The 25,509-nt window shown below is 47.0% G+C and overlaps 1 protein-coding gene across 1 annotated transcript in view; it reads right to left on the bottom strand.

Moving 5' to 3' along the window:
• Nucleotides 1–25,509, bottom strand: part of npr3 (natriuretic peptide receptor 3) — a 211,077-nt gene that overhangs the window by 15,657 nt on the left and 169,911 nt on the right. Inside the window, exons 5-7 of the mRNA XM_034169735.1 lie at nucleotides 9,104–9,198; nucleotides 8,889–8,997; nucleotides 8,713–8,797 (exon numbers count right to left, since the gene is read on the bottom strand). Coding sequence (XP_034025626.1) covers nucleotides 8,713–8,797; nucleotides 8,889–8,997; nucleotides 9,104–9,198 — 289 coding nt within the window. The remainder of the gene's footprint in view (nucleotides 1–8,712; nucleotides 8,798–8,888; nucleotides 8,998–9,103; nucleotides 9,199–25,509) is intronic.

Consider the following 25,509-nt stretch of genomic DNA (forward strand, 5'->3'; position numbering starts at 1 on the left):
ATGATCGGTGACAGCTGTCATAGTTGATGAGTGACAGCTGTCACCTCGGCTGTTCCTGTAGGCGGCAGTGCCCTCTCGTGCCTGAATCCCGCACTTCAGGCAGGGCGCCCTCTGGTGGTGGGCCAGCAGTACCTCCTCTTCTGGCGGCCCACACAACAGGACCCCCCCCTCAAGCCCGACCAGGCTTGTCCGTTGAATGCCGTCTTCCATTCGTCTCCCTTCCGGACCCGAACTAGGTGATATGCGTTCCTAAGATCCAGCTTTGTGAATATTTTGGCTCCATGCAGGGGGGTGAACACCGAATCCAACAAAGGCAATGGGTATCGGTTGCGAACTGTGATCTCGTTCAGCCCCCGGTAATCAATGCATGGACGAAGACCGCCATCTTTCTTGCCCACAAAAAAGAAACCTGCTCCCATCGGGGAGGTGGAGTTACGGATCAGCCCGGCAGCTAAGGAGTCCCGGATGTAGGTCTCAATCGATTCGCGCTCAGGTCGGGAGAGGTTGTACAGCCTGCTGGACGGGAACTCCACGCCTGGCATCAAATCGATGGCACAATCGTACGGACGATGCGGGGGAAGGGTGAGTGCCCGATCCTTGCTAAAAACGTCAGCAAGATCGTGGCACTCAACCGGCACCGCCGACAGATTGGGGGGAACTTTGACCTGCTCCTTAGCCTGGGAACCGGGAGGGACCGAGGTTCCCAAACACACCCGATGGCAGGTCTCGCTCCACTGTACCACCACCCCGGACGGCCAATCAATCTGGGAATTGTGTTTTAGCATCCAGGGGAACCCTAGAATCACACGGGAGGTAGAGGGAGTCACAAAAAACTCAATCTCCTCCCGATGATTCCCTGACACCACCAGAGTTACTGGTAGCGTCCTGTGTGTAATTAAAGGGAGTAGGGTGCCATCTAGTGCTCGCACCTGCAATGGTGAAGGAAGCGCCACCAGAGGGAGCCCTACCTCCCTGGCCCATCTGCTGTCTAGCAGATTCCCTTCTGACCCTGTGTCTACCAGTACTGGGGCCTGAAGGGTTAAATCCCCGCTAAGGATTGTAACTGGGAGCCGTGTGGAAATGTGTGTGTGTCCCACATGAATTTCTTGGCCCACCCTATGCCCAGTTTCTGGGGCGGGCGTTGGTGTTTAACCGTTCGGGGCAATTACTCAATTGGTGCTCAATTGAGCCGCAAACAAAACACGCCCCGCGGGGAAGCCTCCTCTGTCTATTCGGTGGTCTGAATGTGGCCCTGCTCGTGTCCATAGCTTCATCAGCAGGGGGAGCTGTCGCCACACGGGGCGTAGAGGCCATGGAGCGTGGGAAGGGCGGACCTTTTTCGGACCCGGAAGGAAGAGGGACGGCGCGTGCCCAGCCACGCCCTTCGTCTCATTCCCGACAGCGTTCTTCCAACCGATTGTCTAATCGTATAACAAGATCGACAAGCCCATCTAATTCCCGCGGTTCATCCTTGGCCACCAGGTGCTCCTTCAGGACCGATGACAGTCCGTTTACGAAGGCGGCGCGGAGCGCAGCGTTATTCCAGCCGGACCTCGCAGCTGCGATGCGGAAGTCGACTGCATAAGCGGCTGCGCTCCGGCGTCCCTGTCTCATTGACAGCAGCACAGTCGAAGCGGTCTCTCCCCTGTTAGGGTGATCAAACACAGTCTTGAACTCCCTCACAAACCCAGTGTACGTGTGAAGGAGTCGTGAATTTTGCTCCCAAAGCGCCGTAGCCCAAGCGCGTGCCTCTCCCCGAAGCAGATTAATCACATAAGCTACTTTACTAGCATCTGACGCGTACATGACGGGACGTTGTGCAAAGACGAGCGAACACTGCATGAGAAAGTCCACGCACGTCTCCACACAACCTCCGTACGGCTCAGGAGGGCTAATGCATGCTTCAGGGGATGGTAGGAGGGGTTGTTGAGCAACCACTGGAACATTCATATCCTGCACAGGGTCGGCAGGAGGAGGAGCTGCAGCAGCGCCCTGAGCGCTCGCCGCCACCTGCGTGGAGAGAGCCTCCACCCTGCGGTTCAGGAGGATGTTTTGCTCGGTCATCTGATCCAACCAAGCCGTAAAGGCGGTGAGGATGTGCTGCAGCTCACCAATCACGCCTCCTGCAGACGCCTGCGCTCCCTGCTCTCCCATTGGTCGTTCAACAGCTGGGTGACGCCCCTCGGAGTCCATGACGCTGGCCGAGATATCCTGTTGGGAAAGTGTAGTGACACGGACCCACAACAGGGGGCGTAAATGAACGGACAATTGAGGGAGTTAAATTAGAACACTTTACTGTTGTGAATGTCACACCCACACACAGCAGATTACAGAATAAATACAAGTCAATTAATGAAGGTGTCGTGTGGGCAGGCTCGACGATAGGAGACGCCCGTCTGGAGATGAACCGGAACCACACGATTTCCACCGCCACCGAACCCGAAGGATACTGGAGCCGCCAAGTCCCGAAGTCCCCAGGTGGCCACCGTCTCAGCGTGTCGGATCTGGTACTGCTGGCGGAGAACAAAGACAGTCAAGTGTGGGTGTGTGTACACCCCGTAACAATAACGGTGGGAATTCCACCTCCACCTTTAACACACACTCGTGCAGCGTCTGTTTAACCACTTATCTGACGGGAAGTAGGACGAAACAGTCGTGACCCACGCCGGTCCTCTGGGTGACAGCTGCAACACAATAGCTCTTGGAATCACTTAATGCTGGCAGAGAAAATTACCTCTCACAGAAGTCGATATCTCGGCGATGTGGTGGAGGTGTCATCCTGCTTTTATCCAGGGTGAGATGCAGATGATCGGTGACAGCTGTCATAGTTGATGAGTGACAGCTGTCACCTCGGCTGTTCCTGTAGGCAGCAGCGCCCTCTCGTGCCTGAAGCCCGCACTTCAGGCAGGGCGCCCTCTGGTGGTGGGCCAGCAGTACCTCCTCTTCTGGCGGCCCACACAACACTGACACGAGCATGCCTGAGACTCAAGCAATAGTACGAACGTCGATGACACATCACGACACATCACGACACATCACGACCTATGTCGTGATGTGTCGTGAAGCAAAGGCATGCTCATGTCAGTGGGCCTTAAGCAGAGTGGTTCCTGAACAGGGCCGCTTAGTCGCGAATACAGCTACCGAAAAGCTCAACCATCTCGAATCCCTCAGCAAGACGACTGAATCATGAATTCACTGCCTAACATGTCAAATTGTGACTGGAGTGTTTAGTAGAGATGTGAATCTCATCATTGACAATGATTCAATACGCATCTTGATACACTACCAGTGATACGATACATCTTGCGATACATGACGATACAGACGATGGCAATTCAATTCCTCACAATGCGATACGATGTGATTCAACATGATACAAAGAAATTATACAAAAAATTTAAACAGAAAATAAGAAACTGCAATTCAGTATGGTACTGTGGTATTCTTCTTCTTCTTCTGATTCTAATAGAGGTAGAGGATTTGTTTTACTCCTTATAAGCAGCAAATTTACCAGATGCAACATCAAGGAACAGGAAACAGTTCCGCCATATTTGGAACCTGTTTGATCACAATGTCAGAACTTATACAGTACAGTAAAACAATGTCACTTTCAATGAGTGACTTAAAGTGAGTCACTCACTGAGAGAGTACCCGCCTTGGCAAAAGTAATTTGAGATACTTTCTTATCAGTTTTGCTGAGTGGCGCAGCGGCGGCCACAGGATTCTTTCCAAATGACATGCATCTTTTCAAGTTTCCCATCTTTAAAAACAAGCCAATATATCTCCAAACAGCTGATTTAAATGTTTTAGGTGCATCAAAAATGTCTTCCAACTGCTTGCTGCTGTTCTCGCGGGCCTCCATTTTGAAATATATTTATTGAGATAGAAATGTGCTTTCAGGCTTCTGTCAAAGTAGTGATGGTTCGTTCAATGTGCCTCGGAAAAAATTGATGCAAGCACGCAGCGACCGATGCAAGTATGCAACGACCGATGCAAGTACGCAGCGACCGATGCATCGCGATTTCAGACAACAACTGAATTGATGTACATTGAATGAATCGATACACTCGCATCACGCATGTTTGTATCTAGATACCGATTCGTATCAATTAATCTCCACATCTTTAGTGTCCAGATATCACGATGCTGCCCCCATTACCGCTCATCGGTCGCCATAGGGCTTTTTATATAACAGGAGGCCACCTGTGCATGAGATCTTTCAAAGTGCAGAGACTGCTGCATGACAGCCACCACACATGACTTGGCAAAAACAGGAACTCATTTTCAATGGCAAGGGGAATCAAGATGACCGAGAGTCGCCATTTGCTGCAGCCCTCATCCGTCTTCACAGCCTGTAGAGTTGCTACCAACTACTGCCTGTTCTACCATTGGGACTTTGAGCCAGAACTGCAGCTGGGTTGACTGACAGAACTGCCAACTTGCTGGAAATACCACCAACTTGACTTGCAGATCCGCCAAAAGGGATGTAGCCAAGCCGTATCACCGGCCAAGGGAGGCCAAGTGTGTGTTAACGCTTGTCTAAGGTGTACACCCAGGCTAGTGAAAGGAAGGAGGTACCTTACTTCTTCATTCTATACCGGCTCCAAGCAAAGTCTAGCCACTGCTCTCTGCTCTGGTTGGCTGGTCTTCCATGATCCTCTGAAAGTCAACACTCTGACTTATATTTGGTTTCAAAGCCATTTTGAAGATGTTTGCTTCTTACATTTGTGAGTTGTTGATGCCATGTCTTTCACTGTTGTATTAGTCAAAGATCTTTTTGTAACATGTTTTTTTAAGTCAGAATGGAGAAAGGGAAAGAGGAGGCTATATGCACAGTTCCATCATCCTGCAGAGAGACTTCAAACTGAAGGCAAAGTTAATCTTGAGAGAACTTAAGCCCCTTTCACACTGGGGCTGCTCCCAATTGCTTCCTGCAGCATCATGACGAAGCAGGAATATCTGACCGCGAGATGCGTGCGAACGAACTGTCCGTGAGCAAATGTGGAGTCTGGAGTTCTACTTGATGAGGACATGTCCTGTCTCTGGCAATCAGTCTGTGAGCAGGACTTTTATGGATTTTATATAAACACATTTGTGAGAGAAGAAGCTGCTGCACAGCACCTCTCTTCACCAGACAGCTCCACACAAGAGAAGGAGCTGCAGCTACAATTTGCATTTTTTTGTGCTCTTTTTTGAACGTGTAGTTTTACTGTATTGTGTACACGGTATAAAAACAATCCTGCTTGATTTATACTGCGGGAACAATGGAACACAGCAGGAATCATGAATTGGCGTCAGGTAACGTTGTCTTGTGAGTGTGTGGCTTCCAGTCACGTTGAGTACCGTCCTGTTGCTCTGACTTGCACTGAAACCACTTAATTCTGCGTCGAGCAGAGGACACAAACAAAAATGAAACATGTTTCATTTTTTTTGCGCCCCTCACGCTGTTGTGGCGCCAAGCTGCATCATCTCGGCACTACGTTGCTTCCACACGGCGTTGTCATAACAACGCAACTGGGAGCAGCTCCGGTGTGAAAGGGGCTTTAGAAATGTTCTAACTTTAAAGAAGGAAGCAGGATGGACATGTGCTCTGTGTGCTGCTGCCCACATGGTGCCGCAAATCTGAACGGCCTGTTATATCCACAATAGACCTTACAGTACAGATATTTATCCATTCATTCCCATGGGCAATGTAAATAATGTGAACTATTGTCTCCATCATACAGTAGTGTTACCCCATATTACCCCATTAGAGCGCTTCGCTCTCAGACTGCGGGCTTACTTGTAGTTCGTAGGGTTTGTAAGAGTAGAATGGGAGGCAGAGCCTTCAGCTTTCAGGCTCCTCTCCTGTGGAACCAGCTCCCAATTCAGATCAGGGAGACAGATACCCTCTCTACTTTTAAGATTAGGCTTAAAACTTTCCTTTTCGCTAAGGCTTATAGTTAGGGCTGGATCGGGTGACCCTGGACCATCCCTTGGTTATGTTGCTTTAGACGTAGACTGTGGGGGGGTTCCCATGATGCACTGTTTCTTTCTTTTTTTGCTCCGTATGCATCACTCTGCATTTAATCATTAGTGATCGATCTCTGCCCCCCTTCTCGGCATGTCTTTTTCCTGGTTCTTTCCCTCAGCCCCAACCAGTCTCAGCAGAAGACTGCCCCTCCCTGAGCCTGGTTCTGCTGGAGGTTTCTTCCTGTTAAAAGGGAGTTTTTCCTTCCCACTGTGGCCAAGTGCTTGCTCATAGGGGGTCGTTTTGACCGTTGGGGTTTTTCATGGTTATTGTATGGCCTTGCCTTGCAATATGGAGCGCCTTGGGGCAACTGTTTGTTGTGATTTGGCGCTATATAAGAAAAAAGTTGATTGATTGATTGATAGTGTTCAGAATAATAGTAGTGCTATGTGACTAAAAAGATTAATCCAGGTTTTGAGTATATTTCTTATTGTTACATGGGAAACAAGGTACCAGTAGATTCAGTAGATTCTCACAAATCCAAAAAGACCAAGCATTCATGATATGCACACTCTTAAGGCTATGAAATTGGGCTATTAGTAAAAAAAGTAGAAAAGGGGGTGTTCACAATAATAGTAGTGTGGCATTCAGTCAGTGAGTTCATCAGTTTTGTGGAACAAACAGGTATGAATCAAGTGTCCCCTATTTAAGGATGAAGCCAGCACCTGTTGAACATGCTTTTTTGTCTTTGAAAGCCTGAGGAAAATGGGATGTTCAAGACATTGTTCAGAAGAACAGCGTAGTTTGATTAAAAAGTTGATTGTAGAGGGGAAAACCTATACACATGCAAAAAATTATAGGCTGTTCATCTCCAATGATCTCCAATGCTTTAAAATGGACAAAAAAACCAGAGACGCGTGGAAGAAAATGGAAAACAACCATCAAAATGGATAGAGAATAACCAGAATGGCAAAGGTTCACCCATTGATCAGCTCCAGGATGATCAAAGACACTCTGGAGTTACCTGTAAGTGCTGTGACAGTTAGAAGACGCCTGTGTGAAGCTAATATATTTGCAAGAATCCCCCGCAAAGTCCCTCTGTTAAATAAAAGACGTGCAGAAGAGGTTACAATTTGCCAAAGAATACATCAACTGGCCTAAAGAGAAATGGAGCAATATTTTGTGGACTGATGAGAGTAAAACTGTTCTTTTTGGGTCCAAGGGCCACAGACAGTTTGTGAGATGACCCCCAAACTCTGAATTCAAGCCACAGTTCACAGTGAAGACAGTGAAGCATGGTGGTGCAAGCATCATGATATGGGCATGTTTCTCCTACTATGGTGTTGGGCCTATATATCACTTACCAGGTATCATGGATCAGTTTGGATATGTCAAAATACTTGAAGAGGTCATGTTGCTTTATGTTGAAGAGGACATGCCCTTGAAATGGGTGTTTCAACAAGACAATGACCCCAAGCACACTAGTAAACCAGCAAAATCTTGGTTCCAAACCAACAAAATTAATGCCTCGCAGAGGTGAAGAAATCATGAAAAACTGTGGTTATACAATTAAATACTAGTTTAGTGATTCACAGGATTGCTAAAAAGCAGTTTGAACATAATAGTTTTGAGTTTGTAGCATCAACAGCAGATGCTACTATTATTGTGAACACCCCCTTTTCTACTTTTTTTTTTACTAATAGCCCAATTTCATAGCCTTAAGAGTGTGTATATCATGAATGCTTGGTCTTGTTGGATTTGTGAGAATCTACTGAATCTACTGGTACCTTGTTTCCCATGTAACAATAAGAAATATACTCAAAACCTGGATTAATCTTTTTAGTCACATAGCACTACTATTATTCTGAACACTACTGTACTGAACAACACTGTAACACGGGCTCCGTGCTGCGCAGTAACGCGTCATTGTGTGTGTCAGGCTCGGAGCCGGACGGATCTCACATTGTAAGAAATGTCCACCTTGTAACTCTGGAGGAGATATCACATGGAACCTGTGCCAGGCCGTTACGACATTAATAAACATGCATCTTACCTCCAACACCAGTCCAGGATGTTTCACAGCACTCACGTGGATATGAAGCCAGAACAGCAGCCTGCAGTTAAAATCCTCTCACCCAAAAGAAAAGAAATAATTCCATGTGATAATCCAATCATCGCGGTGTCCAGAGTTGCGTTCTGCTGCTGAAGTTTGCAAACAAGAAAAAAGAAAGTTCCATGGAAAGGCTCCTTCTGAGGGACTGTATGGCCCAACTGCCAGTGAACTTTGGAGCGAAGCTGTCTACTTGTCCACGTGTGCCCCACGCACACGCTTAGTGGCACACAGGCAGTGTTATGCACACACACACACACAGCTCAGTCACAACTGTAGCCCCACACGTGTGTGCGGAGGGCAGGTGTGCCACGCACACACATGTCTGGGGCTATAATGTGCACTATAACGTGCACGTGAGGCAAACAGTGCTCCGGTTTGCCCTGCTGACATATGGAGATCGGGCAGCGCCTTTTATGGCTGTCTGACAGCAATCTGTGTCGTCTACATATGCTCTGGATGTGATGTGACAGCTGTGGACGAGGCAGTCTGTCTGCACTCCGACACTACTGGCCACGCCTCTTTTTATGCACTCATGTGGACTACTTCAGGAAACTAAGCCCAAATGTTGTTGTAGCTTCTTGTGTTATGATGGTGTGAATATCAAACCTTATTATACTGATGAATCTTTCTAAGCAGGATCTATGCTTACTTGAAAAAGTAGAATGCTATAAGCATTGCAGTTCCCAAAACAGCTCCCACTATGATCCCAGTCAGAGCCGATACTCCAAGGCCACCTACATGTTAAATCAGACACAATCCACATCAGAGCCCGATTCAACAGGATTCAGCGAACCATGTTGTCACGTTACATGATTTATCTCTTACATGAGTCCTCTGAATGAACAACATGCCGTCCTTTCAGAGTGAAACGGTCTATGTTGAATACTGGCAGCAACTGCAAACTTCCATTCACACCAAAGTAGTTTGCCACCACCTGAAAGTTAGTAAACCACATGGAAATCTGGTTAACACAACTGTGCTCATGACAGTTAAAAGAGGTGTCCAACTGGTCACAGTGTGTGATTGTTGGTTATTCTTACCTCATAGGTTCCCATCTCAGTGTTGGTCATGGACATCAAAGAGAAATCTCCATTTCTATCACCGTTGACATCCATAGATACCTGACCAGCGATTCCTGGACACCACGAGAACCACAGAGAAAACAATGACCTCATTACTTCACCCGGCTAAATGAAGCCGATTGAGAATTAGAGTTAGTACAAACATTTATCGTATATTCCATTGTATAATCAATCAATCAATCAATTTTATTTATATAGCGCCAAATCACAACAAACAGTTGCCCCAAGGCGCTTTATATTGTAAGGCAAGGCCATACAATAATTACGTAAAAACCCCAACGGTCAAAACGACCCCCTGTGAGCAAGAACTTGGCGACAGTGGGAAGGAAAAACTCCCTTTTAACAGGAAGAAACCTCCAGCAGAACCAGGCTCAGGGAGGGGCAGTCTTCTGCTGGGACTGGTTGGGGCTGAGGGAGAGAACCAGGAAAAAGACATGCTGTGGAGGGGAGCAGAGATCAATCACTAATGATTAAATGCAGAGTGGTGCATACAGAGCAAAAAGAGAAAGAAACAGTGCATCATGGGAACCCCCCAGCAGTCAAAGTCTATAGCAGCATAACTAAGGGATGGTTCAGGGTCACCTGATCCAGCCCTAACTATAAGCTTTAGCAAAAAGGAAAGTTTTAAGCCTAATCTTAAAAGTAGAGAGGGTGTCTGTCTCCCTGATCTGAATTGGGAGCTGGTTCCACAGGAGAGGAGCCTGAAAGCTGAAGGCTCTGCCTCCCATTCTACTCTTACAAACCCTAGGAACTACAAGTAAGCCTGCAGTCTGAGAGCGAAGCGCTCTATTGGGGTGATATGGTACTATGAGGTCCCTAAGATAAGATGGTACCTGATTATTCAAAACCTTACAAGTAAGAAGAAGAATTTTAAATTCTATTCTAGAATTAACAGGAAGCCAATGAAGAGAGGCCAATATGGGTAAGATATGCTCTCTCCTTCTAGTCCCCGTTAGTACTCTAGCTGCAGAATTTTGAATTAACTGAAGGCTTTTCAGGGAACTTTTAGGACAACCTGATAATAATGAATTACAATAGTCCAGCCTAGAGGAAATAAATGCATGAATTAGTTTTTCAGCATCACTCTGAGATAAGACCTTTCTAATTTTAGAGATATTGCGTAAATGCAAAAAAGCAGTCCTACATATTTGTTTAATATGCGCTTTGAATGACATATCCTGATCAAAAATGTCTCCAAGATTTCTCACAGTATTACTAGAGGTCAGGGTAATGCCATTCACAGTAAGGATCTGGTTAGACACCATGTTTCTAAGATTTGTGGGGCCAAGTACAATAACTTCAATTTTATCTGAGTTTAAAAGCAGGAAATTAGAGGTCATCCATGTCCTTATGTCTGTAAGACAATCCTGCAGTTTAGCTAATTGGTGTGTGTCCTCTGGCTTCATGGATAGATAAAGCTGGGTATCATCTGCGTAACAATGAAAATTTAAGCAATGCCGTCTAATAATACTGCCTAAGGGAAGCATGTATAAAGTGAATAAAATTGGTCCTAGCACAGAACCTTGTGGAACTCCATAATTAACCTTAGTCTGTGAAGAAGATTCCTCATTTACATGAACAAATTGTAATCTATTAGATAAATATGATTCAAACCACTGCAGCGCAGTGCCTTTAATACCTATGGCATGCTCTAATCTCTGTAATAAAATTTTATGGTCAACAGTATCAAAAGCAGGACTGAGGTCTAACAGAACAAGCACAGAGATGAATCCACTGTCTGAGGCCATAAGAAGATCATTTGTAACCTTCACTAATGCTGTTTCTGTACTATGATGAATTCTAAAACCTGACTGAAACTCTTCAAATAGACCATTCCTCTGCAGATGATCAGTTAGCTGTTTTACAACTACCCTTTCAAGAATTTTTGAGAGAAAAGGAAGGTTGGAGATTGGCCTATAATTAGCTAAGATAGCTGGGTCAAGTGATGGCATTTTAAGTAATGGTTTAATTACTGCCACCTTAAAAGCCTGTGGTACATAGCCAACTAATAAAGATAGATTGATCATATTTAAGATCGAAGCATTAAATAATGGTAGGGCTTCCTTGAGCAGCCTGGTAGGAATGGGGTCTAATAGACATGTTGATGGTTTGGATGAAGTAACTAATGAAAATAACTCAGACAGAACAATCTGAGAGAAAGAGTCTAACCAAATACCGGCATCACTGAAAGCAGCCAAAGATGACGATACGTCTTTGGGATGGTTATGAGTAATTTTTTCTCTAATAGTTAAAATTTTATTAGCAAAGAAAGTCATGAAGTCATTACTAGTTAAAGTTAAAGGAATACTCGGCTCAATAGAGCTCTGACTCTTTGTCAGCCTGGCTACAGTGCTGAAAAGAAACCTGGGGTTGTTCTTATTTTCTTCAATTAGTGATGAGTAGTAAGATGTCCTAGCTTTACGGAGGGCTTTTTTTTATAGAGCAACAGACTCTTTTTCCAGGCTAAGTGAAGATCTTCTAAATTAGTGAGACGCCATTTCCTCTCCAACTTACGGGTTATCTGCTTTAAGCTGCGAGTTTGTGAGTTATACCACGGAGTCAGGCACTTCTGATTTAAAGCTCTCTTTTTCAGAGGAGCTACAGCATCCAAAGTTGTCTTCAATGAGGATGTAAAACTATTGACGAGATACTCTATCTCACTTACAGAGTTTAGGTTGCTACTCTGCACTGTGTTGGTATATGACATTAGAGAACATAAAGAAGGAATCATATCCTTAAACCTAGTTACAGTGCTTTCTGAAAGACTTCTAGTGTAATGAAACTTATTCCCCACTGCTGGGTAGTCCACCAGAGTAAATGTAAATGTTATTAAGAAATGATCAGACAGAAGGGAGTTTTCAGGGAATACTGTTAAGTCTTCAATTTCCATACCATAAGTCAGAACAAGATCTAAGATATGATTAAAGTGGTGGGTGGACCCTGAACCATCCCTTAGTTATGCTGCTATAGACGTAGAATGCTGGGGGGTTCCCATGATGCACTGTTTCTTTCTCTTTTTGCTCTGTATGTGTTGTGTGGGCCGCTGAAGAGGAGGTACTGCTGGCCCACCACCACCAGAGGGCGCCCTGCTTGGAGTGCGGGCTCCAAGCACGAGAAGGCGCCAGACCCAGAAGAAGTGACAGCTGTCACTCATCCTCTGCACCAGCTGTCACACGTTCATCATCACCACCATAAAAGCCGGACTGCAACTCCACCTCCCCGCCGAGAAATCGACTACCATTACCAAGGTAATTTCTCTGCTGAATTTAAACTGTGACTTACATCTGATCTGTTTGCACCCGTTGTCCTGTGGTGCCCTTTCAGCTGGGTTGGCGGTCAGTGAGAGAAGCGACGTCTTCGCCTCTCACTCCATCCAGATAAGTGGTAACAGGAGCTGCTAGTGTGTTCCTAGTTTGGAGGTGGAGGTGCTCCCTCCTAACTGTGTTCGGACTGAGAATTACTGAGTGTGCGGACTCACACTCACTCATCATATTTTTGCTTTCTGCCAGCAGTACCAGGGTCGACAGCCGAAGACAGAGGCCACCTGGGGACTCGGGACTTGGCGGCTCCGGTGTTCTTCAGACCGTTGGTGGTGGAAGCCGTGTGGGACGCGGCTTCTCTCTCGTCGGGGGTCTTCTATGTTCGAGCCTGCCCACACGTCACCTGGAGTTACATTGACTGTGCAAATTACTGTACGTTTCGTTGTGTATTATCACAACATTAAATTGTTACCTTTTTGGCTTATTCATTGTCCGTTCATTTGCGCCCCCTGTTGTGGGTCCGTGCTACGACACCTTCCCAACAGGATTTCTTGGCCATCGTCATGGATCCCGAGGGGCGTCAACCCGAGCTTGAACGGCCAATGGAAGAGCCAGGAGCACAGGCGTCAGCGGGAGGCGTGTTGAGTGAGCTGCAGCAGATCTTAACCGCCTTCATGGCTCGGTTAGATTTAGTGACCGAGCAGAATGTCCTCCTTAATCGGAGGGTGGAGGCTCTCACCGCCAGGGTGGAAGCGCGCGATCAGGGCGCTGCTGCAGCCCCTCCTCTGGCTGGTCCTGGGCCTGTATCAGACGTTCCACTGGTCATTCAACGAACCCCCCCACCGTCCCCTGAAGCACACATAAGCCCTCCGGAACCGTACAGGGGCTGTGTCGAGACGTGCGCAGACTTCCTCATGCAGTGTTCGCTCGTCTTTTCACAGCGCCTTGTCATGTATGCATCAGACGCTAGCCGGGTGGCTTATGTTATTAATCTGCTTCGAGGAGAGGCACGCGCCTGGGCTACGATGCTTTGGGAGCAGAATTCACGGCTCCTAACGTCTTATACTGGGTTTGTACGGGAGTTCAAACAAGTGTTGGATCCTCTTGTTGGATCCTCTTGCTTGCCTCTACTGGTGGTTGGCTCTCACTGTGGTATTGTATCACTTCCTGTTCCGGAGCACAGTGGTGTTTTTCTGTATCTGTTAGCTGTTTAATATGCGCAGTTAGATTGATCTAGTTATCTAGATTACGATTTGTTTCCCAGTGTAATCTTTACGTGCCTTAACTAAAGCACTCCATCTGCTGAATCACCTCTAAATTATTTACACATTATTCACTTTGAGTGTTTTTAGGAATCCGCTAGCTTAGCGTAGCTACTAGCTCTTAGCCGATTTAGCATGGCGGCTTCTCCTGTCTCTCCCGCACTTTTCTGCTCTGGGTGTGAAATGTTTAGTTATTCCTCGGCCTCCTTTAGCAGTAATGGTACTTGTAATAAGTGTAGCTTATTCGTAGCTTTGGAGGCCAGGCTGGGCGAATTGGAGACTCGGCTCCGAAACGTGGAAAATTCTACAGCTAGCCAGGCCCCTGTAGTCGGTGCGGACCAAGGTAGCTTAGCCGCCGTTAGTTCCCACCTGGCAGATCCGGAGCAGCCAAGGAAAGCAGGCTGACTGGGTGACTGTGAGGAGGAAGCGTAGCCCTAAACAGAAGCCCCGTGTACACCGCCAACCCGTTCACATCTCTAACCGTTTTTCCCCACTCGACGACACACCCGCCGAGGATCAAACTCTGGTTATTGGCGACTCTGTTTTGAGAAATGTGAAGTTAGCGACACCAGCAACCATAGTCAATTGTCTTCCGGGGGCCAGAGCAGGCGACATTGAAGGAAATTTGAAACTGCTGGCTAAGGCTAAGCGTAAATTTGGTAAGATTGTAATTCACGTCGGCAGTAATGACACCCGGTTACGCCAATCGGAGGTCACTAAAATTAACATTAAATCGGTGTGTAACTTTGCAAAAACAATGTCGGACTCTGTAGTTTTCTCTGGGCCCCTCCCCAATCGGACCGGGAGTGACATGTTTAGCCGCATGTTCTCCTTGAATTGCTGGCTGTCTGAGTGGTGTCCAAAAAATGAGGTGGGCTTCATAGATAATTGGCAAAGCTTCTGGGGAAAACCTGGTCTTGTTAGGAGAGACGGCATCCATCCCACTTTGGATGGAGCAGCTCTCATTTCTAGAAATCTGGCCAATTTTCTTAAATCCTCCAAACCGTGATTATCCAGGGTTGGGACAAGGAAGCAGAGTTGTAGTCTTACACAACTCTCTGCAGCTTCTCTCCCCCTGCCATCCCCTCATTACCCCATCCCCGTAGAGACGGTGCCTGCTCCCAGACTACCAATAACCAGCAAAAATCTATTTAAGCATAAAAATTCAAAAAGAAAAAATAATATAGCACCTTCAACTGCACCACAGACTAAAACAGTTAAATGTGGTCTATTAAACATTAGGTCTCTCTCTTCTAAGTCCCTGTTGGTAAATGATATAATAATTGATCAACATATTGATTTATTCTGCCTAACAGAAACCTGGTTACAGCAGGATGAATATGTTAGTTTAAATGAGTCAACACCCCCGAGTCACACTAACTGTCAGAATGCTCGTAGCACGGGCCGGGGCGGAGGATTAGCAGCAATCTTCCATTCCAGCTTATTAATTAATCAAAAACCCAGACAGAGCTTTAATTCATTTGAAAGCTTGTCTCTTAGTCTTGTCCATCCAAATTGGAAGTCCCAAAAACCAGTTTTATTTGTTATTATCTATCGTCCACCTGGTCGTTACTGTGAGTTTCTCTGTGAATTTTCAGACCTTTTGTCTGACTTAGTGCTTAGCTCAGATAAGATAATTATAGTGGGCGATTTTAACATCCACACAGATGCTGAGAATGACAGCCTCAACACTGCATTTAATCTATTATTAGACTCTATTGGCTTTGCTCAAAAAGTAAATGAGTCCACCCACCACTTTAATCATATCTTAGATCTTGTTCTGACTTATGGTATGGAAATAGAAGACTTAACAGTATTCCCTGAAAACTCCCTTCTGTCTGATCATTTCTTAATAACATTTACATTTACTCTGATGGACTACCCGGCAGTGGGGAATAAGTTTCATTACACTAGAAGTCTTTCAGAAAGCGCTGTAACTAGGTTTAAGGATATGATTCCTTCTTTATGTTCTCTAATGCCATATACCAACACAGTGCAGAGTAGCTACCTAAACTCTGTAAGGGAGATAGAGTATCTCGTCAATAGTTTTACATCCTCATTGAAGACAACTTTGGATGCTGTAGCTCCTCTGAAAAAGAGAGCTTTAAATCAGAAGTGTCTGACTCCGTGGTATAACTCACAAACTCGTAGCTTAAAGCAGATAACCCGCAAGTTGGAGAGGAAATGGCGTCTCACTAATTTAGAAGATCTTCACTTAGCCTGGAAAAAGAGTCTGTTGCTCTATAAAAAAGCCCTCCGTAAAGCTAGGACATCTTTCTACTCATCACTAATTGAAGAAAATAAGAACAACCCCAGGTTTCTTTTCAGCACTGTAGCCAGGCTGACAAAGAGTCAGAGCTCTATTGAGCTGAGTATTCCATTAACTTTAACTAGTAATGACTTCATGACTTTCTTTGCTAACAAAATTTTAACTATTAGAGAAAAAATTACTCATAACCATCCCAAAGACGTATCGTTATCTTTGGCTGCTTTCAGTGATGCCGGTATTTGGTTAGACTCTTTCTCTCCGATTGTTCTGTCTGAGTTATTTTCATTAGTTACTTCATCCAAACCATCAACATGTTTATTAGACCCCATTCCTACCAGGCTACTCAAGGAAGCCCTACCATTATTTAATGCTTCAATCTTAAATATGATCAATCTATCTTTGTTAGTTGGCTATGTACCACAGGCTTTTAAGGTGGCAGTAATTAAACCATTACTTAAAAAGCCATCACTTGACCCAGCTATCTTAGCTAATTATAGGCCAATCTCCAACCTTCCTTTTCTCTCAAAAATTCTTGAAAGGGTAGTTGTAAAACAGCTAACTGATCATCTGCAGAGGAATGGTCTATTTGAAGAGTTTCAGTCAGGTTTTAGAATTCATCATAGTACAGAAACAGCATTAGTGAAGGTTACAAATGATCTTCTTATGGCCTCGGACAGTGGACTCATCTCTGTGCTTGTTCTGTTAGACCTCAGTGCTGCTTTTGATACTGTTGACCATAAAATTTTATTACAGAGATTAGAGCATGCCATAGGTATTAAAGGCACTGCGCTGCGGTGGTTTGAATCATATTTGTCTAATAGATTACAATTTGTTCATGTAAATGGGGAATCTTCTTCACAGACTAAAGTTAATTATGGAGTTCCACAAGGTTCTGTGCTAGGACCAATTTTATTCACTTTATACATGCTTCCCTTAGGCAGTATTATTAGACGGTATTGCTTAAATTTTCATTGTTACGCAGATGATACCCAGCTTTATCTATCCATGAAGCCAGAGGACACACACCAATTAGCTAAACTGCAGGATTGTCTTACAGACATAAAGACATGGATGACCTCTAATTTCCTGCTTTTAAACTCAGATAAAACTGAAGTTATTGTACTTGGCCCCACAAATCTTAGAAACATGGTGTCTAACCAGATCCTTACTCTGGATGGCATTACCCTGACCTCTAGTAATACTGTGAGAAATCTTGGAGTCATTTTTGATCAGGATATGTCATTCAAAGCGCATATTAAACAAATATGTAGGACTGCTTTTTTGCATTTACGCAATATCTCTAAAATCAGAAAGGTCTTGTCTCAGAGTGATGCTGAAAAACTAATTCATGCATTTATTTCCTCTAGGCTGGACTATTGTAATTCATTATTATCAGGTTGTCCTAAAAGTTCCCTAAAAAGCCTTCAGTTAATTCAAAATGCTGCAGCTAGAGTACTGACGGGGACTAGAAGGAGAGAGCATATCTCACCCATATTGGCCTCTCTTCATTGGCTTCCTGTTAATTCTAGAATAGAATTTAAAATTCTTCTTCTTACTTATAAGGTTTTGAATAATCAGGTCCCATCTTATCTTAGGGACCTCATAGTACCATATCACCCCAATAGAGCGCTTCGCTCTCAGACTGCAGGCTTACTTGTAGTTCCTAGGGTTTGTAAGAGTAGAATGGGAGGCAGAGCCTTCAGCTTTCAGGCTCCTCTCCTGTGGAACCAGCTCCCAATTCAGATCAGGGAGACAGACACCCTCTCTACTTTTAAGATTAGGCTTAAAACTTTCCTTTTTGCTAAAGCTTATAGTTAGGGCTGGATCAGGTGACCCTGAACCATCCCTTAGTTATGCTGCTATAGACGTAGACTGCTGGGGGGTTCCCATGATGCACTGTTTCTTTCTCTTTTTGCTCTGTATGCACCACTCTGCATTTAATCATTAGTGATCGATCTCTGCTCCCCTCCACAGCACGTCTTTTTCCTGGTTCTCTCCCTCAGCCCCAACCAGTCCCAGCAGAAGACTGCTCCTCCCTGAGCCTGGTTCTGCTGGAGGTTTCTTCCTGTTAAAAGGGAGTTTTTCCTTCCCACTGTAGCCAAGTGCTTGCTCACAGGGGGTCGTTTTGACCGTTGGGGTTTTACATAATTATTGTATGGCCTTGCCTTACAATATAAAGCGCCTTGGGGCAACTGTTTGTTGTGATTTGGCGCTATATAAAAAAAATTGATTGATTGATTGATCCCAACAGAGGCGAGACCGCTTCGAACGTGCTGCTGTCGATGAGACAGGGGCGCCGTAGCACAGCCGAGTATGCAGTCGACTTCCGCATCGCAGCAGCGAGGTCCGGCTGGAATAACGTTGCGCTCCGCGCCGCCTTTGTAAATGGACTGTCCCTGGTCCTTAAGGAGCACCTACTGGCTAAGGAGGAACCGCGGGATTTTGACGGGCTTGTCGATTTAGTTATACGCTTAGACAACCGTTTAAACGAGCATCGTCGGGAGCAGGCCGGGGGGTGTGACCGGGCACGAGCCGTCCCTCCCCCTTCCGGTTCCGACAAGGTGACGTCGTCCCCACGCTTCACTGCCAGAGAGCTCCGTGTGGCTACAGCTCCCCCTGCTGAGGAGGCTATGGACACGAGCAGGGCCAAAGTAAAAACAAATGTCAGACAAAGGAGGCTGGCCCGCGGGGAGTGTTTTGTCTGCGGCTCTTGCGAGCACATGCAGAAGGACTGCCCTAAACGGTCAAACTACAACGCCCGTCCTTAGAAACTGGGCTAAGGGTGGGCCATAACACACACGCGGGAAAACCCCGCAAATCTGCACGAATCCCAGTAACAATCCTTTGTGGGGATTTAACCCTTCACGCCACAGCACTGGTAGACACGGGGTCTGAAGGGAATCTGCTGGACAGCAGATGGGTAAAGGAAGTAGGGCTCCCTCTGGTGGCTCTGCCGGCACCATTGCAGGTGCGAGCACTAGATGGCACCCTGCTTCCATTAATCACACATCAGACACAACCAGTGACTTTGGTTGTGTCTGGGAATCACAGGGAGGAGATAGTGTTCCATGTAACACCATCTACCTCCCGAGTCATTTTGGGCTTTCCATGGATGGTGAAGCACAATCCCCGGATAGATTGGCCGTCCGGGGTTGTGACGCAGTGGAGCGAAACCTGCCACCGGGAGTGTTTAGGATCCTCGGTTCCTCCCGGCACTACGGCTAATGAGGAGGTCAAAGTTCCCCCCAATCTATTGGCGGTGCCAAATGAGTACCATGATCTTGCTGACGTTTTCAGCAAAGATCTGGCGCTCACTCTTCCCCCGCACCGACCGTATGATTGTGCCATCGATTTGGTCCCGGGCGCTGAGTACCCGTCCAGTAGGTTGTTCAACCTCTCACGTCCGGAACGCGAATCAATGGAGACCTACATCCGGGACTCCTTAGCTGCCGGGCTGATCCGGAACTCCACCTCCCCGATGGGTGCTGGTTTCTTTTTTGTGGGTAAAAAAGACGGCGGACTCCGTCCATGCATTGATTACAGAGGGCTGAACGAGATCACGATTCGCAACCGATACCCGTTACCTCTGTTGGATTCAGTGTTCACGCCCCTGCATGGAGCCCAAATTTTCACTAAATTGGATCTTAGAAATGCGTACCACCTGGTTCGGATCCGGAAGGGAGACGAATGGAAGACGGCATTCAACACCCCGTTAGGTCATTTTGAGTACCTGGTCATGCCGTTCGGCCTCACTATCGCTCCCGCGATGTTCCAAGCTTTGGTAAATGACGTCTTGCGGGACTTCCTGCATCGGTTCGTCTTCGTATATCTGGACGATATACTCATCTTTTCCCCGGACCCTGAGACCCATGTCCAACATGTACGTCAAGTCCTACAGCGGTTGTTGGAGAACCGGCTGTTTGTGAAGGGCGAGAAGTGTGAGTTCCACCGCACTTCTTTGTCCTTCCTGGGGTTCATCATCTCCTCCAACTCCGTCGCCCCTGATCCGGCTAAGGTTGCGGCGGTGAGAGATTGGCCCCAACCAACAAGCCGCAGGAAACTACAGCAGTTCCTAGGCATTGCAAATTTCTACAGAAGGTTCATTAAAGGTTACAGTCAGGTAGTTAGCCCCCTGACTGCCCTGAACTCCACCAAGGTCCCCTTCGCCTGGTCGGATCGGTGCGAAGCCGCGTTCCAGGAGTTGAAACGCCGGTTCTCGACTGCACCAGTTCTGGTGCAGCCTGATCCTGATCGCCAGTACATAGTAGAAGTGGACGCCTCTGACTCAGGGATAGGAGCCGTGCTGTCCCAGAGCGTGGAGGCTGATAAAGTTCTCCATCCTTGTGCCTTTTATTCCCGCAGGTTGACCCCAGCTGAACGGAACTATGACGTCGGCAATCGGGAACTCCTCGCGGTGAAGGAGGCTCTTGAAGAGTGGAGACACCTGCTGGAGGGGGCATCGTTGCCCTTCACGGTTTTCACGGACCATCGGAACCTGGAGTACATCCGGACCGCCAAGCGGCTGAACCCCAGGCAAGCCCGCTGGTCTCTGTTCTTTGGACGCTTTGACTTCCAGATCACGTACCGCCCCGGGACTAAGAAACAAAAATCAGATGCATTGGCCCGGGTGCATGAAGAAGAAGCCAAAGCGGGGCTGTCGAACCCCACTGAGACCATCATCCCCGAGTCCACTGTCGTGGCCACCCTCACCTGGGACGTGGAGAAGACCGTCCGGGAGGCCCTGACAAGGAGCCCGGACCCGGGGACTGGCCCCAAGAACAGACTGTACGTCCCACCAGAGGCAAGAGCTGCCGTATTGGACTTCTGTCACGGGTCCAAGCTCTCTTGTCATCCCGGAGTGCGTAGGACCGTGGCAGTAGTCCAGCAGCGCTTCTAGTGGGCGTCCCTGGAAACCGACGTCCGGGACTATGTCCAGGCCTGTACCATCTGCGCCAGGGGCAAGGCAGATCATCGGAGGACGACGGGACTCCTCCAACCCCTGCCAGTGCCTCATCGCCCCTGGTCTCACATCGGCCTGGATTTCATCACGGGCCTCCCGCCGTCCCAGGGCAACACCGTGATTCTCATGATAGTGGACCGGTTCTCCAAGGCGGCCCACTTCGTGGCCCTCCCGAAGCTCCCGACGGCCCAGGAGACGGCAGACCTCCTGGTCCACCACGTCATGCGGCTGCATGGGATACCATCGGACATCGTTTCAGATCGTGGTCCCCAGTTCTCTTCACAGGTGTGGAAGAGTTTCTGCAAGGAGCTGGGGGCCACTGTGAGTCGTCCGGGTACCACCCCCAGACAAACGGCCAGGCAGAGCGGGCTAACCAGGAGCTGGAGCAGGCCCTTCGATGTGTCACCTCCGCGCATCCGGTGGCCTGGAGTCACCATCTGGCCTGGATCGAGTATGCCCACAACAGCCAAGTTTCGTCTGCTACCGGCCTCTCCCTTTTTGAGGCATGTTTGGGGTACCAGCCCCCATTGTTCCCGCTGGTGGAGGGAGAGGTCGGTGTGCCCTCGGTCCAGGCCCACCTCAGGAGGTGCCGCCGGGTGTGGCGGGCCGCCCGCTCTGCCCTGTTAAAGGCCTGGACGAGGGCCAAGGCCCATGCGGACCACCGGCGTTCCCCGGCCCCCACATACCAGCCCGGGCAGGAGGTGTGGCTCTCGACCAAGGACATCCCTTTGTGTGTCGATTCCCCAAAGCTGAAAGACAGATTCATTGGACCTTTCAAAATCCTCAAGATCATCAACCCGGCCGCAATGAAGCTTCAACTCCCGGCTTCACTGCGGATTCACCCTGTCTTTCATGTTTCCCGTCTCAAACCACACCACACCTCGCACCTCTGTACTCCGGGACCTATGCCGCCTCCTGCCCGGCTCATTGACGGGGAGCCTGCCTGGACAGTCCGCAGGCTCCTGGACGTCCGTCGTAAGGGCCGGGGTTTCCAATATCTGGTGGACTGGGAGGGTTAATGACCTGAAGAACGCTCCTGGGTGAAGAGGAGCTTCATCCTGGACCCGGCCCTCCTGGCCGGGATCTACGCAAGACATCCGGACAAGCCTGGTCGGGCGCCCGTTGAGGGGGGTCCTGTTGTGTGGGCCGCTGAAGAGGAGGTACTGCTGGCCCACCACCACCAGAGGGCGCCCTGCTTGGAGTGCGGGCTCCAAGCACGAGAGGGCGCCAGACCCAGAAGAAGTGACAGCTGTCACTCATCCTCTGCACCAGCTGTCACACGTTCATCATCACCACCATAAAAGCCGGACTGCAACTCCACCTCCCCGCCGAGAAATCGACTACCATTACCAAGGTAATTTCTCTGTTGAATTTAAACTGTGACTTATGTCTGATCTGTTTGCAGCCGTTGTCCTGTGGTGCCCTTTCAGCTGGGTTGGCGGTCAGTGAGAGAAGCGACGTCTTCGCCTCTCACTCCATCCAGATAAGTGGTAACAGGAGCTGCTAGTGTGTTCCTAGTTTGGAGGTGGAGGTGCTCCCTCCTAACTGTGTTCGGACTGAGAATTACTGAGTGTGCGGACTCACACTCACTCATCATATTTCTGCTTTCTGCCAGCAGTACCAGGGTCGACAGCCAAAGACAGAGGCCACCTGGGGACTCGGGACTTGGCGGCTCCAGTGTTCTTCAGACCGTTGGTGGTGGAAGCCGTGTGGGACGCGGCTTCTCTCTCGTCGGGGGTCTTCTATCTTCGAGCCTGCCCACACGTCACCTGGAGTTACATTGACTGTGCAAATTACTGTACGTTTTGTTGTGTATTATCACAACATTAAATTGTTACCTTTTTGGCTTATTCATTGTCCGTTCATTTGCGCCCCCTGTTGTGGGTCCGTGCTACGACACCTTCCCAACAGTATGCACCACTCTGCATTTAATCATTAGTGATCGATCTCTGCTCCCCTCCACAGCATGTCTTTTTCCTGGTTCTCTCCCTCAGCCCCAACCAGTCCCAGCAGAAGACTGCCCCTCCCTGAGCCTGGTTCTGCTGGAGGTTTCTTCCTGTTAAAAGGGAGTTCTTCCTTCCCACTGTAGCCAAGTGCTTGCTCACAGGGGGTCGTTTTGACCGTTGGGGTTTTACATAATTATTGTATGGCCTTGCCTTACAATATAAAGCGCCTTGGGGCAACTGTTTGTTGTGATTTGGCGCTATATAAAAAAAAAATTGAATTGAATTGAATTTACATTTTGAGCAAAGCCAATAGAGTCTAATAATAGATTAAATGCAGTGTTGAGGCTGTCATTCTCAGCATCTGTGTGGATGTTAAAATCGCCCACTATAATTATCTTATCTGAGCTAAGCACTAAGTCAGACAAAAGGTCTGAAAATTCACAGAGAAACTCACAGTAATGACCAGTTGGACGATAGATAATAACAAATAAAACTGTTTTTTGGGACTTCCAATTTGGATGGACAAGACTAAGAGTCAAGCTTTCAAATGAATTAAAGCTCTGTCTGGGTTTTTGATTAATTAATAAGCTGGAATGGAAGATTGCTGCTAATCCTCCGCCCCGGCCCGTGCTACGAGCATTCTGGCAGTTAGTGTGACTCGGGGGTGTTGACTCATTTAAACTAACATATTCATCCTGCTGTAACCAGGTTTCTGTAAGGCAGAATAAATCAATATGTTGATCAATTATTATATCATTTACTAACAGGGACTTAGAAGAGAGAGACCTAATGTTTAATAGACCACATTTAACTGTTTTAGTCTGTGGTGCAGTTGAAGGTGCTATATTATTTTTTCTTTTTGAATTTTTATGCTTAAATAGATTTTTGCTGGTTATTGGTGGTCTGGGAGCAGGCACCGTCTCTACGGGGATGGGGTAATGAGGGGATGGCAGGGGGAGAGAAGCTGCAGAGAGGTGTGTAAGACTACATGCTTCCTGGTCCCAACCCTGGATAGTCACGGTTTGGAGGATTTAAGAAAATTGGCCAGATTTCTAGAAATGAGAGCTGCTCCATCCAAAGTGGGATGGATGCTGTCTCTCCTAACAAGACCAGGTTTTCCCCAGAAGCTTTGCCAATTATCTATGAAGCCCACCTCATTTTTTGGACACCACTCAGATAGCCAGCAATTCAAGGAGAATATGCGGCTAAACATGTCACTCCCGGTCCGATTGGGGAGGGGCCCAGAGAAAACTACAGAGTCCGACATTGTTTTTGCAAAGTTACACACCGATTCAATGTTGATTTTAGTGACCTCCGATTGGCGTAACCGGGTGTCATTACTGCCGACGTGAATTACAATCTTACCAAATTTACGCTTAGCCTTAGCCAGCAGTTTCAAATGTCCTTCAATGTCGCCTGCTCTGGCCCCCGGAAGACAATTGACTATGGTTGCTGGTGTCGCTAACTTCACATTTCTCAAAACAGAGTTGCCAGTAACCAGAGTTTGATCCTCGGCGGGTGTGTCGCCGAGTGGAGAAAAACAGTTAGAAATGTGAACGGGTTGGCGGTGTACACGGGGCTTCTGTTTAGAACTACGCTTCCTCCTCACAGTCACCCAGTCGGCCTGCTTTCCCGGCTGCTCGGGATCTGCCAGAGGGAAACTAATGGCGGCTAAGCTACCTTGGTCCGCACTGACTACAGGGGCCTGGCTAACTGTAGAATTTTCCACGGTGCAGAGCCGAGTCTCCAATTCGCCCAGCCTGGCTTCCAAAGTTACGAATAAGCTACACTTATTACAAGTACCATTACTGCTAAAGGAGGCCGAGGAATAACTAAACATTTCACACCCAGACCAAGTTGCACTTGTTGAAAAAAAGCCTCTTAATGAGGAATCAACCATATATAAATAACACTGGAGTATAGGTTTCACCTTTTTTCTTATAATCAGCTTTTTAATTTGGGATTTTTGTTTATTTTTATAGTGTACTTTGTATTCATGTTATTTATTCTTTTATTATTTTATTAGTTTATTTTCTTTAGTTCTCTGACTCCTATACAAATTGTAATTGCAATTATTATTATTAATAATGAATATATTTCAGTATGTAAGTCACAGGACCTCCAAAAATAACAAAAAACACAATTTCTACTTCATACAATATATACAGTTGTGCTCAAAAGTTTACATACCCTGACAGAATTTCTTGGGTTTTTTTTTTCAGAGAATATGAATGATAACACAATTTTTTTTTCCGCTCAGGGTTAGTAGTTGGGTGAAGCCATTTATTGTCAAACAACTGTGTTTACCCTTTTTAAATCATAATGACAACAGAAACTACCAAATTACCCTGATCAAAAGTTTACATACCACTGTTCTTAATACCATGTATTGCCCCCCTTTAACATCAATGATAGCTTGGAGTCTTTTGTGGTACAACCCCAATTCCAATGAATTTGGGACATTGTGTAAAATGGAAATAAAAACAAAATATAATGATTTGCAAATCCTCTTCAACCTATATTCAATTGAATACACCACAAAGACAAGATATTTAATGTTCAAACTCATTTTTGAAATGGATGCCTGCAACAAGTTTCAAAATAGTTGGGACGGGGCAACACAAGACTGGGAAAGTTGATGAATGCTCAAAGAACACCTAACTGGAA

Source organism: Thalassophryne amazonica, chromosome 5 (assembly GCF_902500255.1).
Source record: "Thalassophryne amazonica chromosome 5, fThaAma1.1, whole genome shotgun sequence".
Classification (NCBI taxonomy): domain Eukaryota; kingdom Metazoa; phylum Chordata; class Actinopteri; order Batrachoidiformes; family Batrachoididae; genus Thalassophryne; species Thalassophryne amazonica.